Genomic DNA, 18,579 nt, shown 5'->3' with positions numbered 1-18,579 from the left:
TTTTTTCATTCAGTGTATCATTTTTTTAGAAAATGATATCTTTTAAAAAAAGGTTTTACATAATGAAGACTACAAACCCATTTTTTTTTATTGGTTTACCCTCAAATTTAGATGGATATTCGAACAGTGAGTAGTGAAATATATATTTGAAAAAAATGTTAAGTAGAATTTCATTGATTGCTAAAAATATTACTTTCATCAATGATGAAAAACTAATTCTTTTCATTTTAAATACCATATTTTAAACATTGTATCCATATTTTACATCGAACTAAAAAGTATCCATTCTAATTAATCAGCTGTCATCAAGATCATTAAGAACTCTAATACTAAATGAAAAAGATCATTAAATCGGCATATCTTGAAGCCTATATATAAAAAGAAAAAAAAAAAACTCTAAAGCACTCATAATGACTCTTCAGGGACATACTTTTCTGTAAGCATCTTTTTTTTCTCCATTATCATCATTTGCGGAATTATATTTGATCCACTTTTTTTATTCCTATTCTCCCGAAATGATTTTATAAAAAATGGAATTCAGGAACAAAAGAAAAAAAACTAAATATTTCGGAGAGAAATGTAATTTGGTTTTTCAATTTAAACTTAAATCAATAAAGCTCATTTCTTTTTTATGTGATTTTTTTTTCTTGCAATAACAATCATGAGTATTCTTGTAAGCTTTATTAAAATTTTCCCACTTAACTTCAACCTATTTTATGTTATTTTTACTTTACTATAATTGCCAAATTGGGAAATCCTTTAAATAATGATTATTTTCAGATTTTTATTCATTTTTTCTTCATAGAAGAACTGTGAATATATTTTTAAAAAACGAAAGTCGTAAATAATTCTTAATAAATAATTCACTTTAATTACTGAATTATTTATTAGGAATTGACTATGACTGCACAAGCGTATATCTTATTCATTCAAATGCTTTCAAATGTTTTAAACGTTTCCTATCTTATACAAATGTATGCGAAATTAAAATATTAATAAAATGATTTCAATAATTAAAATGCCTACATTCAAAACTCTTGAATATTTCTAATTGTTTTTTTCTACATAATATCGAACATAGAAATGAATTGTCATAAAATAATCAAATTGATTAATAGCAAAAATCACTGTGTGATCGAAGAGCCATTTTAAAAGAATGAAGATCTGGAAAAAAAATAGAACGTGCCAAGCATTGAATAATAATCTCAACAAATGAAACTGAAGATTTAAATATATTACCAAGAAAATGAGCAAATAGATAACTTTTAAAAAAAGAGAATAAAAAATATACTTTCAGCTTCAAAAAGCATTTAAAATCTGAAGTTATTTACATCTAAATTTATTTATTCGTGAAATGATTTTATTTATCAAACACAGCTCAAATAATCCATATATGATTGATCATTAAGTTACGTTATTTCTCGAATGCAGGATGAGTGTAACGACTTAAACGCAGTTATTAGTAAAAACAAATTTTAAAATATATTTCAGCATTCCATCATACAATAAATTGATACTTGTAATTTAAAAAATTGTTCCTGGATATGAAAATTCTTGAGAAAATTTAAAATCTATATAAATTCTTTATAAAATATTTATGTAATGTATGTATTTATGTATTATTTAAATGATCAGCTTTTATTTATAACACGAATCATGCAAGACGTTTACATATTTCTAATTATTAAATTAATATACAATACTTATAGTTAGTTACAATAGTTATATTATTAGTCTTATTAAAGAAGTAGAAAGAATGCATGGGATTGAATTGAACTATTATTTATTTCGAGTAATCATAATCTGATATTTTTCATGGTCCTTAAGAATATTTTGAAGTGTATAGATAACTAAAAATATTAATTTATATAAGCATATTTATCTTAGTATATTAGATTTATAATAAGATGATATATTAGATATATAATTAATACAATAATATATCTTATATTAGATAAGAATATTAAACAAGTTATTATATTAGATAAGCATATTTATCTCCGTTTCAAATCATATGATTATCGGATGCCATGATGAACCAATTATTCCTAGAAATGAGGTTTGCATTCAAATTCCATTAAAATGAATGTAATACTAATGTTCTGAAATCATAATTATTATTGAAAGTTTTTTTAATTACTTAAAAATTTAATTTTTTTATTCTTATTTCTTGGCATGTAGCTGTGTTTTCTTAACCGTTTCTGCATTTATCCATTTTCATAAGTAAATATCAAAAGCAATTGACTGTATGTTTTACCTTTTTAATGATACGTCTATTTTCTTTTTATTTGTAGAAGAGGCCATTAAAAAGAAAACTCTATTTAAGCGTTTGTCGTTTGATCAGGATACTTAGAATTTCTATTTAATGGATGAGATGCATTCTTCATGCGAAAAAGATGAAATGTTAGATAAAGAAGTCATCAACTCAAAGTGCATATTTAATTTAATTTAGAGGAAGCAACAAACCTTTCGAATATTAAGCGTTTGATGTTAGAGAAAAATTCGAAATACATTATATTGATATAATAAAATTGAATATATTTTTCAATATAGGTCTCTAGGTAATAATTTGAAATATTTGTTGCTTTCCAGGGATTAATATTAAAAATAAATATTTACGGAATTTGTTCCAAGACAAGCTATTATGAAAACAGAACAGTTTCATTAATATAACATTCTATCACAGTGGATATCACTACATTAATAGATATCTTTCTACATATCTACATATAATAGATATCTACATTAATAGGCATCTACATTAATAGATATCTTTCTACATATCTACATATAATAGATATCTACATTAATAGATATCTTTCTACATATCTACATATAATAGATATCTACATTAATAGATATCTTTCTACATATCTACATATCATAGATATCTACATTAATAGATATCTTTCAAAATAGCAAAAAAAAATCATTACATGCATTGATAGATAATTAAATAGTGAATTGTTTGCTAAGATTTATATAGCTTAGCAAATTTTATGTAGCTTAAAATGTTGAAGCTCATTTATTTGTTCCTTATTCACTGTTTAGGTACAAAATCAAATCTCATCGTTAAGGTTCAGAAGTATTCGTGAGTTGAATAGCATTTAATTAAAGCAATAAAAACAGAAATTTATTTACATATTTACAAATATTTACAGTTTAGAATACAGGAAAAACTCAAGATGGAATTAAATCTTTAGGAATCTGAGCCAATAAGAACAGTGTCGTTGCCATGAACACCATCAATGACATGCCACATATGACAGTACATTAGTATATCCTACTGTTGGTGACTACAACATGAAAAATCGGAAGACTCAAATTTTCCACAAACGAGTAGAAATTTCGACAAATGCATCACCAAATCTGTCGCATATCACTAACAAGGCTGGGAGATTTTGCCGTTAAGTATCAAACTTTATTTTAAAACAATGTCAAAACGCCAAAGAAGGCAAAGGCCAAAGAAGGTAATAATGCAGAATACTTCCAAATTACTTAATTCGTAATAATATGTTTGCATTTATAGAGTAATATCATTATTTCCAATATATACTTTTCCAGATCATTGTGCCAAAAAAAAATTTTTTAAATGTTCTAAATGAAATGATATAAAAATAACAAATATTAGCAAAGATTTTTCTCATTTTTGTGTACTATCATTTTAATGGAATAGGAGTTCAGAATCTTAAAAATAAAAAAAATAAAAAATAATATTTATTTTAAAAATTGATAATTGATATAACATGAATAATTGATATATTGATATCAGATGTGAATAAAGTGTCAATGAGTAGTTACAATGACTAATTGATATATTTTCACTCAGAGGTAATATAATATCAGGAATTTATCACATTTTTACGCATATTATTACATCAGATATCGTTCGCAAAGCATTTTTTCAATCTAAACTTAAATTATCCATTTTGACGATTTTTCTCCTAACCTAATGGCATTTGTAGTTACTTACAATTCTTTAAAAGATTCAATTCCCAAAAGAATTTTTCGAGCTTAATTTTTTGATTATCTTACCTTAATAATAAATAATTATCCTATTACGTTTAATAAAATAATTTTTTATAGAAATCAGTGTAATAATCATTTAGATTAGAATTTTAAAATATAAAATTAGGCTACAAATTTTTGTTGAAAAAGGCATCGATTTAGACACGCATTGCTATAAATAAAACAGTATTATTTATTTTTAGAAAAATTAGAAATGTTAATAAAAATTATAATTCTTATTCTAATAAATTTCTTGGGATCTTTTAAAAAACATTATGAATAAAAATATCTTACATAAATATTTTTAAGCATAATAATAAATAAAAAATGGAGTTATGAAGACAGCTTTGATAGGTATAAAGATATGCAAAGAATTTTACCAATTAAATGAAATATAAAGAATGCTTTACAAGTACACGTAACAAATATACACATATTACATATTTACGAAAAGTAATTTCTAGTCCTATTTTTCTATCTATTAATTATGCCACAAATGGTAAGAATTTGTCATTTTAAATAAATGAAGAAATTTTAAGTGTATCAATTGAGGACATTGATTATTTTTCATAAATTGCATCCCATGATGAACCATCATTTATTCTCATAAAATATCAAAGCTTAAGCGTACATTACATAATATCATAATGGTGTTATTAAGTCTGTTTCATTATATCTCGGACATGCCAGAAACAATTTTCATTCTTCCTCATGCTCGTTATAAATTTAGTATGCCATTAATTGCATCATGAAGAAAGCCATCTTTTCCTTCAGAATCCAGACTTCCTTATTATTTTCATTTGGTTTATAAAGATGAGATGCAGCTTACTAGATATGCAACGTAATTAGAAAATACTAAGAGTCAGAAGCTTGTGAAGGTTTCACTAATGGCGGATTTGTATCTGGTTGGGGAGGATAGAAACCACGTTCTCAATTTGTATAATAATGGATATGTACTCAGATATGGGGATATTTTAATTGGATTTATGTTGAGTCTCACAATACTGCAAATTATGTCAAAATAACGATGCGTTTGGAACTGTAATGTCACTGTCATGTATTATTATGCCTTGCGGTTATAAATTAGAATAAAATTAATATGTTAAAGAAAAATATATATTGTTCTATTATAATAGCGATTTCTGATAATAAAGATAACGGTTGAAAATTTTACATTCAATTTAATGATAATGTTCTTCACTTAATTTGTATATCAATTGACTTATTTTGGATCATTTATAAAGAAAAGATATCGGACATGATTAGTTAGACAATTTTCAAGGAATATAACAAATTTCATGGTGATTTTACCACTGATGGTTCTTTTTTTTAGGCGGTCTTTAATGGCATTATTACTGAAAGGATCTTTTCTTCATCTTTTCTTTATAATGCATTGCATGTTCTCAGTCAATGCATTTGTTAATATGTTCTAAGAAGAGGACCAAACATTATATATTATTTAAAAATATTTTAAACGCTAAATAAGTGCTTGGTTAGTATCAATATATATAATCATAATCGATATTTTCTAGTTAAAATGAAATGTACATGGAGAAATTATATAAGTACAGAAGAAATGGCATGCTGGACTAAATACAACAGTTATATAAAATGAAACTACTCTATGTATCGAGTTATATTTTCAGTTGTTGTAAAATCACAATAATTTAGTCTTTTTTTAATTCTGAGAGAATAAAAATATTTTTAAATTTAATTATTTCTAACAGTGAAATTTCACTGAAAATTTAAATATTTTTTTAATAGCTTGATATATGTACACATATTTCATTCTCAGAAACTAAAATATTGTTCGCCAACCTTAATAATAACAATAATTATTAAGAAATGCACACAAAACAGGATATGTACTTTTCTCGGTTTAATCTACACAATTTTAAAGATCATTAACCAATTTCAGAGAGATATTTTATAAATCAAATTATAATTTTTGTTACAATAACATCAGACCGTATTAGTTGTATAAGTATATATCATTTGTTATAATTTAGCTTAGAAAAAAGTATTTTATCAAAATTAAAGCATGTACGATTAGAATATAAAGGAATAGAGTGAGACTTGAATAGCTGAAATGGCAAACAACTTCCAGATTATAAAATATTAAGAACATCATGTTGCTTAATAACTTAATATTCGGGTAACATAACTAGAATTAAATATAAAAGATTTCAAAAACTAAAAATATCCAGTGAAATATAAATAATTTATATTCAATTCACATGATATTCATATTCGCCAATTTGGTTTTGTTTTGAGAAGAAGTGCACGTATTGCAAAGGTAAATAGGATATAGTATCAAAGAAAAAACACATTTTTGTTCAATAACGAAAAAAAAATGTCATCTGATTGCACGATATTGTAAATAAATTTCATTGAGAATTGCACCTATTTGATTCCATGACTTTTAGAAAAGTATTCCGGAGTTGTATCATATTTGAAAAGGATTATTTTGCATATGCTTTTAATATTTAAAATGACCTTTAAAAAAAGCCATGCTCGAATAATCTCGCTCTTATATCTGAAAAAACAGCGTTAAATTAATACATTTCCCGACTTCTGCAAAAATAGATTTTATATGAAGAATATATTTCAGTTACTTTACACAAATTAGATATTCGGATAAATTTTTATTGTGTAAATATATATGCGCTACTGCTTTACTCATTAAAATTAAAAAAATATATGTCCCAAATTTTTAGAAACAACACATTGATTGCTTGTGGAATTTTATTTATCTATAATAATGCCTCTAATGCTGCTTCAGATAATGAATTATTGATATACCAATATCCAAATCGATGCATTGTACTATCATTGTACTATGATCAACTATAACGTTCCTCATATTATAAGGTACGTTAAGATACGTGTATAATTTACGTCTAGTGATAATGCAGAATTACGTGACCATTTCAAACCTAATTCCGATACTGATATTGCTCAGTATGCTATACTAATTGCGCATGATTAATATTAAATTACTCGCATTTGATCGTTGACAGTGGGTGCATAAACTTGCATGTTAATATTAAATCATTTCCATTTGTCTTGTAAAGCCTTTAGAAATGTACACGAACCAGCGTTTTTATTATTTTAAACGAAGTTTGAATAAATATAATATTTTATCCGCGATATTACAACAAATATTTCCTGTGCGCATTAAAAATGAGAAATCCTTCAATCTTTTGGAATAGTTAGAGTTCAATCCATAAAAAATAAAATAAAACGTCCTAATGTTTAAGAACCAAAATAAATGGAAATTCATTAAAACGGATTTTGCTTCCATTTTATATTCTTCTATTTCATTTATTTCACTGAGATTTGTTATAGAAAAATTAAGTAATACTTTAAAATGCGATAAAAATTGTTTATATTGTAAATGAACAACTATTCACAATTTTACAACTTAATTTTGATTTCAAGTCGAATCAGGAATATTTATTTGCATGTTGAAATACATTTATGACGGTCAAAAACCAAAAATTAAGGTTAAAGTTATAAGGGCGTGAAGTGGATCTCTCTATGTTATGCTAAAGTACCGGTGGATTTCAATGCAGATTTTCTTTATATTCAAAAGTATTTTTTTTAGAATTCGTTACTTCTGTATTATACTTGGGCGTGCGTATTTTTTAAAAACATTTAATAATATAATTCCAAATATAACAACTGTAGGTCATAACTTTCAAAATAGTTTAATTATATAATTTCGAATATAATAACTGCAGGTCATCATTTTAAAAATAAATAATTAATAATAACATCCAATGCTAGTTTTTTATTGCATTAACACCGTTTTCAAATACTATTTTGAATTATTTGGATAAATAATTTAAACTCTTGAACGTTATTCAGGTCTAAAAAAGGTGACACGGTAATTAACAACCTTTCTTCACACTTATCACTTCCACAGTTAAACATTTCCATAATATAAAAGAGTGAAGAGTTTTGAATTGTTTGACAAGAAATTTTTGATACAATCAAAATATTTAGATGTCAAAGTTCTGCCATTACTTCAAAGTTGCATACGTTTTGTCTTATGAAACAGTGAAATGAAAGTTATTTCTCATCTGGTAGAATGCTGGAAAATTAAATTTCAATAATCACTACTATCAAAATCAATTAATAATCACTATCACTCATTTTAATTATAACTTATGTCATAGATATGCAGAGATGTTGGAATTTCTTAGAATTAATCCCAAATTCTTTGGCATCAAATAATCATTTGACCATTCTTTAATACAGAGTGCTATTATTTAATATCTGGAAAACACAATTTACGCTGGCTTTCTTCGCCTCATACGTTAATTTTCACAAATGGAAAATTCTTACACTAAAATCGTGATCCAACATGAATTAGAATTCCACAAAAGCCTGCTCAAAGAATTCCTAGAGCAATTTTCTGAGCTGAAATAATTTCACGATGTCTTAAGTTATGTGTTAATTAATATTTTCGTTTAATGACTCTCTGAATGATGTCCCAGAACATTTCATTAAATCTCACTTCATTTGGAATACAATAAACCCAGAGATAATATCTTTACCTCCAAGATTTTTTTTAACTTTTGATTCATTAGAAATAGTATTATTACAATCAACACCTCTGGGTCAAACACAAAAGACTGAAATGATAAAATAAAGCTAAAGAACAGCCTGAAGCAATAGTTTCCTTTTTCCTTTTCGAAAACAATAAAATTTTCAGAAATGGAAACTCCATCATCATAAATGTGGTCTGGTCTAGGCAATAAGTGAATTTCCTTGGAGATTCCAATTTAACCGATAACGGAAAGAAGCAATAAAAACATTTCTTTTAAGAAATTATCTTTGAAAGTTATAGGCAAGCGAATTTATTTCAATGGCAAACGTTTTACCACCAGCAGTTTAGATATATTTTATCACTTGCTAACGTGTTTCTTAAAGTATTGCAACGAATTTTATACAGTTATGTAGGAGAAGTTTATCAAATTTTCCTCGAAATTCATACATATATGAAATTGAAGGCGGAAAAGAGAAAAACATAAACTAGCGTGCATAAAGATAGACTAAACGAATGAAATAAAGTGTACCGAATATAAATTGTTTGTAACATTGCAAACAGAATATAAAATTATCCTATTTGCAGACAGCTTATTAAAAATTATTATGTTAGAAACTGCTGTTTTATCGCAAATATATCAAAACAGTGCTATAATTTTTTTTTTTATCGCAAACATATACTATATCAAAAATTATGTTATGTAATTTTTTACAGCAAATATATGTATCGAAAATTATTATGTTATAGAATTTTTTTACAGCAAATATATATATCGAAAATTATTACGTTATAAAAAATTTTACAGCAAATATATCTGAAATTATTATATCAGTTTTTTTACAGCAAATATATATATCGGAAATTATTATATTATAGAGTTTTTTTACAGCAAATATATATATATATCGGAAATTATTATATTATAGAGTTTTTTTACAGCAAATATATATATCGGAAATTATTATATTATAGAATATTTTATCGCAAATTCGAAAATTATTGTTATAAAATTTTTCTTCATAAATATATATAAAAAAATTATTGTGTTATAGAATTTTTTATAGCAAAGATATATATATCGAAAATTATTAAGTTACAGAATTTTTTATCGCAAATATATATAGTAGATGCTTATAATTAGAGAAATGTTTGCACCATAGATTTCTAACTTTTAATAAAATAAATATTAATTAACTGATGATAAAAAATGAAATAATTGATATATTTGAGTCTATATGATTGTCTATTTTAAAACTGCTTAAATTTTTTTTTTATTTAGTTAGAGTTTTTACCAATATTGTAAACTGCTACTTAGGAAAGCCTATGAATATATTCTCTAACAAAAAAAAAAGAACTGAGCGTTTAAACTTTATGGGCACTAAAGAATATCTTTCCTAATTTATGTAATATTTCAAGAATTTGTCAACAAAATATTCTCAGATTCATTATGACCAGAACGATTAATTAACAATGTTTAATTTTAAATGCATCAAACACTAAGAAAATAAAACGAATCGTTTAAAATAATCGGTTGAAAACAGGTTAAAAAAACTAAAAAAATGATGTACTTAAAACTATAAGCGTATACAAAAAATATATAACTAACATAAATACAATTTAATTACAAAAACATGCAACTAACCTAAAAATAAGATAAATCATCCGTTGATAATGGTTGTCATGTCAACAATCAGAACACAATGCGCATGCGTGAATTTTCAACCCCAGTTACGTTAACGCAAATGCGTGAGTTTTTCTACGCCAGTTGGGATAACGCTATGCAGATTAGAAATTTTTAATTTCCTTTAATCTGTTTTATTTTAATTCAAAAGTGCTTCAGAATGAATCTGAAAGATCGATTCATTAACAATGTTTAATTTTAAATGCATCAAACATTAAGAAAATAAATAGAATCGTTTCAAATAATCAGCCGAAATATCTTAAGCATAGCCTCATGACTGTTGGGAAAAAAAACTGAAGCCGTACTCATTTGGCGGTGGGGAAAATGAAAAGATTTTTTTGTCGAGAAAGTTAGTTTTTAATTAATAATTAAAATTCTAATTAAAAATTCAAAAAAAGGGCTATCCTATCTTTTAAGTTAGATCAAACTGCATACGGTGTGTAAATTTGATTAAAATCGGTTAAGTAGTTTAGGAGTCCATCGCGGACAAACAAACGTGACACGTAATTTATATATATTAAGATTAATGGATAGCGTAATCAGCAATTTTTATGAGATGTTTCTTGTTTCCATGGGTTTGCGATTAGTATTTTATTACTTTGTTTTAAGTGCACATTCAAAACAATTTTTCATCTAATTTAACCTATATTTCAAGTAAGTTATAAAATTTTTAAATCTGCAATGAAGTCTATATTAAGTTCTCACTGAGTCTTGCGAATTAGTTCAAATGCGCGAAAAGAATGAAGCATATTCGTCTTTTTGCACAAATCTTGGTGAGTAAATTCTGAACCCTTTTAATTTTTGTTGTTGCTGTTAAAAGATTCTACCATCATTCTTAGGCATGAAAATAATTTGTTTTTTGTGATACACATTCACTCCAAGATCTATTAAATACGTTGTGATTGTGACTAAGCTCTTATCTTTCAGTACTGAGTTGTCCTATTTAAATTCTTCCAGTCTCTTCTAAAATGCGAAGCTCAAATGTTTTTCGTCTGCCTCAAGGAGATAATTTCATTTTGGCGATTTTGAAAATAACTTCAGAAAAACCCACTTCAACACCTAAAAATTTTACTTAGAAATGTCAAGTTATTCCTCAGTTCAGGAATAAACAAGCATTTTTTCAAGCAATATTTGAACACGATTATAACTATATACATAATACTACGCTCTAACATATATAGCATACGTTTTTCACTACTTGAAACATTAATAATCGGAGGTTTATTTTCCTTCTTTGATTTCATCACTATTAAGTTAAAAACCATAAAAAACTTTTGGATAACATAGTTCTCCATATTCGTATGCAAATTAAAATTCGTAATAAATCTGAATCAAGTACATGGTTTTTACAAAATGAATAAAACTTCTATATATATAAAAAAATTTTTATTTTGCCTTCACAATTTCGGGTAAAATTCTATTTATTCTAAATAAAGAGAATTCCATAAAAATTCATACTTAGCAAAAATTAATAAGAAAGTTAAGCATTTATTTTCTATATTTAAAAATGTATTTTAATTTTTCCTTTTAGAAATACAGCATTTTGCAAAAATTTGAATTTTTAATTTTACTTTAGAATTTTTTCTAAAACCATTCGTTTAAAAAAAAAAATTATATTTTAAGTAGAAGGAACAAAATTTGATATATATTCAGACAACTTAGTTTATAAAAGAAATGCATTTACGTGACATGTATTCTCAAATTTAATATTTTCGAGGAAATTTCTTGAGTATTCAGCGAATTTCTAAATAAAACCTCTGAATACTGTAGCTGATAAAAAATAAATAAAGAATTTTTTTCTATTACATAAATAAATTATAACTTCACTTTAAATTAAATGAAGCAGAATTCTGATTCGTTAAGGATTAATTATAGTTAAGTTTAAATTATTTAATCTCTACTATTAAAAGTAATATATATATATCTGTATTTGAGTATGGTGGATGTCACGTTTGATTTATAGCAATCAAGTTTGTCAGAAATAGTCTTTAGATGTTGGTAATGTGCATTTATGAGTCTATTGAAAAAAATTAATAAATTATGCAAGATTTTGAAATTGTCCTGCGATAATTTTTGTAAATATATTACGCAAACATAATTTTATACCGTTTTGAATTTCTTTTTTTTTAACTATGGGAATTTTATTTAAATCACAAATTTAATTTCCCCACTTTTAAAATTATATATTTAAATTTTATTTCGTTATTTTCAACACTAGTTTTCACTGTTGCAATTAAATACATTCATTCAGCCTCGATTCATCAATATATTTCTATTGCTGAAGCTATGAAAAAGGTTCCTGCTTATTTTTCTTGCAATTAATTTTTTAAAAACGATTCTACAGCTCCCTGCATCACTGAACAATTAAAATATAGATTACTCGAATAGTTAAATTTTTAATGTCACATTAATATTATAAACCTAGACTTTAAAAGCTAAAGTCGTATCCAAAGCAAATAGAAATGTAAATTAAATAAAATGAAATGATTTTAATATCTGTTCAAAAGTTCTGCTGTAAAATAATTAGTTTACGAAATCATTAAATTATGCGTAAGGGATTTATTTGAGTTTAAATAATGCCATTTTTTTTCTTGATGAAACTGTTGGTCGTCAAATTAATCGCTAGCAGTTATAGGTTGATTAATTCAATTGGTGTACTTGGCTGTCCATATGTTAAATTGATTTCAAGCCTTAAAATTGATTTTAATTTGTAACAAAACTCCCCAATATTTTAAAATATGGACCAGAGAAATTTTTCAATGAAAATAAAACAAAAATATCAAAATTCGTATAAAAAAGCAGTGCTTAATATTTAAAATTAATTGTTGAATTTACATCTACAAATCTTTTATCAAAATTTATATTTAGAAAAATGCCCTCTTTATTTAATTGATTCACTATATAAAAAATACAGGTTAATTTAACCTATAACTAGGTTATAGGTTACTTAATTTTTTAATTACAAAAAATATGCTTTTCTTCAAATTATGCATTATATTTAAAATAGTTAAAAAAATTAAATAGTTAGATAAAAATAGTTAATTTTAATCATATCCATACTAAAATTTATAGAATATTAAATTATAATTCTACTTGCTATTAGAATACTAAAAATGATACTACTGAAATTCAGAAAGTAAGTTATTTTATATATTGCGAATGAATCTATCTCTATTCAAGAAATTCGAAGACTGGCGACAATAACTCTCAGAAACATTTCAAAGTAAGAAATACTTTCTCCCCTGACGCAGGCGGCAAATCCGTGTTCAACTTTTCTCTGGATTATTTGCTTACTTGCATTTGCTACGGATTTACGGCTCAACTTTTGCGAATTCCTATCTTAGGACTCAAATACTTTAGAGCTCTTAAATATTTGTTCCCATATTCTGCAGAAAGAGGTTTCTGAATTTTTAGAGATTTAAGAGTAAGGACTTCCATATGACATCTATTTGACAAATGGTATATTTTAAATTCTTATTTGTATTTTGAATTATTATACAAAAAGTTTTGAATAAGATAAAATTGAGCTATTACAAAAATGCGTATTTCTCCAAAAATATGTAAACACACAAATATTTTTCTCTATATATATATATAACATGGTGGCATTATATAATGAATTATAAAATTTTCGGCAATACTATGAAGATATTTTTTAATTGAAAAAATAATTACAAGATAGTACTATCTTTATTTGCAGAAGATAAAATTACTTCAAAACAAACCATTTCTTTTATTTAATATTTATTTCAGTAAAAAATTATCTTATTCTTTTTTAAGTAATCAATATAACCTTTAATTCGGCATAACAACCGAATTTAAATAGAGAAAAAGTGACAAAATTGTTATCATACTTTTACATTAAAAAATTAATCATTAAAATAAAATTAAGGATAAATAGCAATGAATAAGGCACATTTAACATATGAAATTCCGTGTATTTTTAAATATTGATTTAAAAGTGTGTCGAATGGATTTAATTTTATATAGACATCAACATTAACATGCTCGAAAGTAATTTTCAATTTAATGTTAAAAATAAAAGAGTAGGACATGTCTTTAATTGCATTTATAAACAAGAGCATTACTTAACTAGTAATAAGTTTCAGAAACCATATAAACTATTACGCACGTCGGCGAAATTTTCTACCAAAATTTAAGAATCATTTAGTTTATTCAAGTGCAGAAAGTATAAGTAATTATGAGTAGGAATTTATTCAAAATGGAGTACAGTATGTTTCTTTATCTATTCGTTGAATAAAAATAATTGTATATATCTGCTGATATTCCCAAATGGAACAAAGAATTAGGTCTTATTATACAAAAAAAAATAACATGTATAAGAATGTAATAAAAATAATAAAGAAGTGCAGTTTCATTAACTACATAAATACATGCATATATAGCTTCTTATAATTCAATTAAATAATATCCAACATTTGATTTCCTGTTACGTTCCAAATACAAGAAAAATTATAAATAACTAAGGAAAATATTTTCGGAATTATACTTAATATTAAATTCTTTACTTCAGCTATTTTATTTTCGAGATTATTGCTATATATCTTAAAATATAATCTTGAATTAAAATTATATTATATGGATGAGATGTGTCATTTTTTTTACTCCTTGTATATTTATAGAATTTTATTTAAGCACTTATTAAACATATTTATCTGAACAATAGCAACCACAATAAAAATAAATAATTTATAATGTTGAAATGTTTAATTATTATTTTATAATAATTTTTACTAATTTTATTTCAAAAATATGAATATTAATTTCAAAATAAAAGCTATTTAAATTCATGTGATATTTTCTAAAAAAAACATAGTTTTCATAATTCAAATACTATTTATAATTGCGATTAAGAATAAAATTGATAAATTTCTGTATGATATCCGCTTAAATTTATAAATTAGAGTAACTGACCTGGAAGTAAAGGGTAATTCAAAATATATAATTTATTATTTTAAGCATATTACAGATTACTTTTACACTAGTTCATCAATAAACATTTCTTACCTGTAAAATTTAATGAATTTTAATACATGTTCATAAATATAAGAAATTTAATATCACATTAGGTTTTCATTTATTTTTGATATTGGCTAGATATTTTCTTTATATCAGTTAATATAATTTAATAAAATTACTCTGGAAGCTATATTTACGAAATCATTTCTTTTTCTTGGAAATTTATAAACAATTTCGTTTTATTCTATCCAAGTTAAAACATGTAATAAATTAATAAACAGAAATTGTTCAGAAATTATCACATTTTTTTAAATATATAAAATACTTACCATAGTAACAATTGATTCATCTTCATATAGCTCACTTCTATCATAGGCATACCCGTATTTGCAAGATAATGTTTCTGTTGATATATTCATCGAGTCGCTTGCAGTTCTGTTACTGAACGAGTAACACTCAGCGATACTCGGATTAAGTTTATTTTCATCACTTCTTGACCACATTGTCAAAGGTTTATATGTAATATTCAAGTCAACGGTGCTAGTTGCGCCACGACACCAGTGATGAGGTGTCAACGACATGAATATCTGACTGTAATAATGAGTCCCAAAGGGTAAATGCGAAGGCAAAAGCACAAACCATAGCATCAGTTTCTGGTACTTTCCATAATCTCCAACATCGTGGAGAATTTCATCAAGATCCATGGCGCAGTACTCAAAGTTTATATGGACAGTATCTAATCATTTTCACATGAATTACTCAATGAATTGCAAGTCAATTTACACATGAATTAGTCAATATGGTTTTCTTTCCAAATGATAAGTTATGTCATCCAATATGCAACATTGATTTTATTTCACTTCCGGAATTTAAAACATTTTGCATCTTTTAAAAAGTATTGTAATAAATATTAAACAAGTTCTTTATCTTGTACTGGAGATCAGATATATCAACAAAAGCATACTTTATTGGACTCTAAGAGAAATTATACTAGTTTTGCTCAACAGGTTTATTAAAATATTTTCTCTTCAGTTTAACACTACGCAGTAAGTACTGATAATTTACTTTGCACAGTATTTTCAACAGATATAATTCAGCTCCACAAACGATTTGTTAATATTTTAGTAAAAGAATAATTATCTTCAAATAATTCCATTCTCAATTTTATATTTATAAACTCATTATTCAATGATATGTTTGATTTTTTTTCAAGAAATATGAAATAAAAATTACTTTAAAAACATTTAAAAGTATTAATTCCACTGTTAAAACATTTTATTTCACTAAGAAAATTTATTATATGAAATTTGCTTTTATCATTTCGAACTATATTATAAAATACAGTGAAAACTTCATAACAATTAAATACACGAAATTCATAAATAAAATTAATTAAACTAGTAAAATTATCAAATCAATTAAAAATGCAAATTATTCTACAACTGTTAGAAATTTAAATAATTAAGTAAAAATCGAGAATTAAAATTTGTACAACCAATTCACCAAGCGAGCCAAAGTCGATATGCCCCCGTCATAAACTAACAGCAAACTTTCACTCGACGAAGTGAGTCTATTCACTCCCGTTTCAAGGTTTTATAGTAGAATCGAGGGGGGGTAGGCCTGTGGCGCGCATGCTCTAGGCTATTTTGTCGCGTGCAGTGAAGACTGCCTTTTCCACCCCTAGTGAGTTAAGTCTTGTCATCGCTCTGGGTAGCTTATTTCTTATTCTGTATGACTTTTTCCCCTTCTTTATGAGGGGCAAGGGAATATGCTTTTATTGTTCTACTAGAATACATCTTTCGAAATCATTTTTTCCCACTGCTCCCTTTTTTTAGATTGCTCGTATGTCTCACTTTTATCTTTGTCGTTCTTTTTTGTAATTTTTTTTTTCTTTTTCTTTTTGTAGAAAATGGAAGTACACCACTCAGGATAAAATTAATTATTTTTTTTTTCGTTCTTTGTGAAAATTAGCCGTCTTTTAATACTTTGCTTCTTCTAAGTTTAAGAGGATTTTCTCTTAAGTTTTAAAGGGCTATCTTTTTTATCAAAAGAAAATCTGAAAGAAAGAAATGTCACAAAATTTTTAGTTCAGCTGTTCTTTGCCCAGTCGGTACATGTGTAGAGATTTTATCATTTAAAAAAAAACAAAGGTTTGAGAAGCAAGATATATTTCTTTACTAGCCCATTTATAATAAAATTTTATTAGACTCGAAATACTTACAATTTTAATTTCTTTTAAATAATTCTTACATTTACAGTTAGAAACATTTTCAAATATATAATTCTTATCAAGAATAGTACTTCATTTGTACTTATTACTTTATCATAGATATATTATCATGGCGAAGTTTTCTTTTTAACATTTTAAACGACCATTTTTTTTTTCTAGTCATTATGTTAAAATATTTTTAGGCTTGAAATTAGAATAAGAAAATAGATTCATTTAGTTTATTAGATAATAATTAATTAATTAATCAAATTAAATTTAAGTATCAAATAAAGACATTTTCTATAAGATAAAGAACTAAACCATCTAAGTTTCTATCTTTCTAAAAATACTGTCAGAGCTTATGCGAACCTACATAAATTCATACAAAGATTGATAAATTTGGTGGGAAGCATACTTCCCACGGCATTAGAAAGGGTTAATTGACAAACATTTTAAAAAGAATTGTTTAAAATATTATAATCGATGATATAAGAATTAAAATGAAAAACTAAATTTAAAAGGTACTGATTCACATTCTTTATTATATTCATTAATAATAATTATCCACATAAAGTCAAATCTGTTGGATTTACCTTTCGTCAATTTCTTTAAGATTTATCCACATGATCTTGAAATAACTATTGTTATAGGTTACAAAACAGTAAAAGAAACTCTATCATGAATTTAATTTCAAATAATATGCAGCCTTAAAATAATTTACTGTTTTTATTGCATAAATTTATAATAAAACTTAAAGACCGAATATTAAATATTGTTTTGTATATATATTTTTTTATTTTATTCCGAAAAAATATGATTTAAAAAATTCTCGTCGTGGGACACTCGAGGAATTAAACATTGTTATGTATGTGAATTTTATTTAAATTCAAAGGCAACGATTTCCTTTACATGGTAATGGTTTTGTTCATTTCTATTACAAAAAGAATTAACATTTTTAATAATGTAATTATTTTTTCAGCGTTTTAAAATCAGATAAATCAATTTCACACCCTTCATAGTTTATTACCTTAACATAGTTTTGCTTATGTATAAATTTTACCTTCATTTCTTAATTCAAGTTGCTTCTCAAGATTAAAAAATAATAATTTTGGGAAATATTATCACATTTTGGGTGCTTTTCTAATT

At 25.1% G+C, this 18,579-nt stretch overlaps 1 protein-coding gene across 1 annotated transcript in view; it reads right to left on the bottom strand.

Annotated features, from left to right (window-relative positions):
- The window catches only part of LOC129963636 (beta-alanine transporter-like), a 236,464-nt gene extending 220,155 nt beyond the window's left edge, over window positions 1-16,309 (bottom strand). Inside the window, exon 1 of the mRNA XM_056078123.1 lies at window positions 15,554-16,309. Coding sequence (XP_055934098.1) covers window positions 15,554-15,928 — 375 coding nt within the window. The 5' untranslated portion in view covers window positions 15,929-16,309. The remainder of the gene's footprint in view (window positions 1-15,553) is intronic.
- Window positions 16,310-18,579: the final 2,270 nt, after the last annotated feature.

The sequence above is a fragment of the Argiope bruennichi genome, chromosome 3 (genome assembly GCF_947563725.1).
Source record: "Argiope bruennichi chromosome 3, qqArgBrue1.1, whole genome shotgun sequence".
Taxonomy (NCBI): Eukaryota; Metazoa; Arthropoda; class Arachnida; order Araneae; family Araneidae; genus Argiope; species Argiope bruennichi.
Note: the sequence above shows the minus strand (reverse complement) of the source record. Positions and strands in the feature narration are given on the sequence as shown.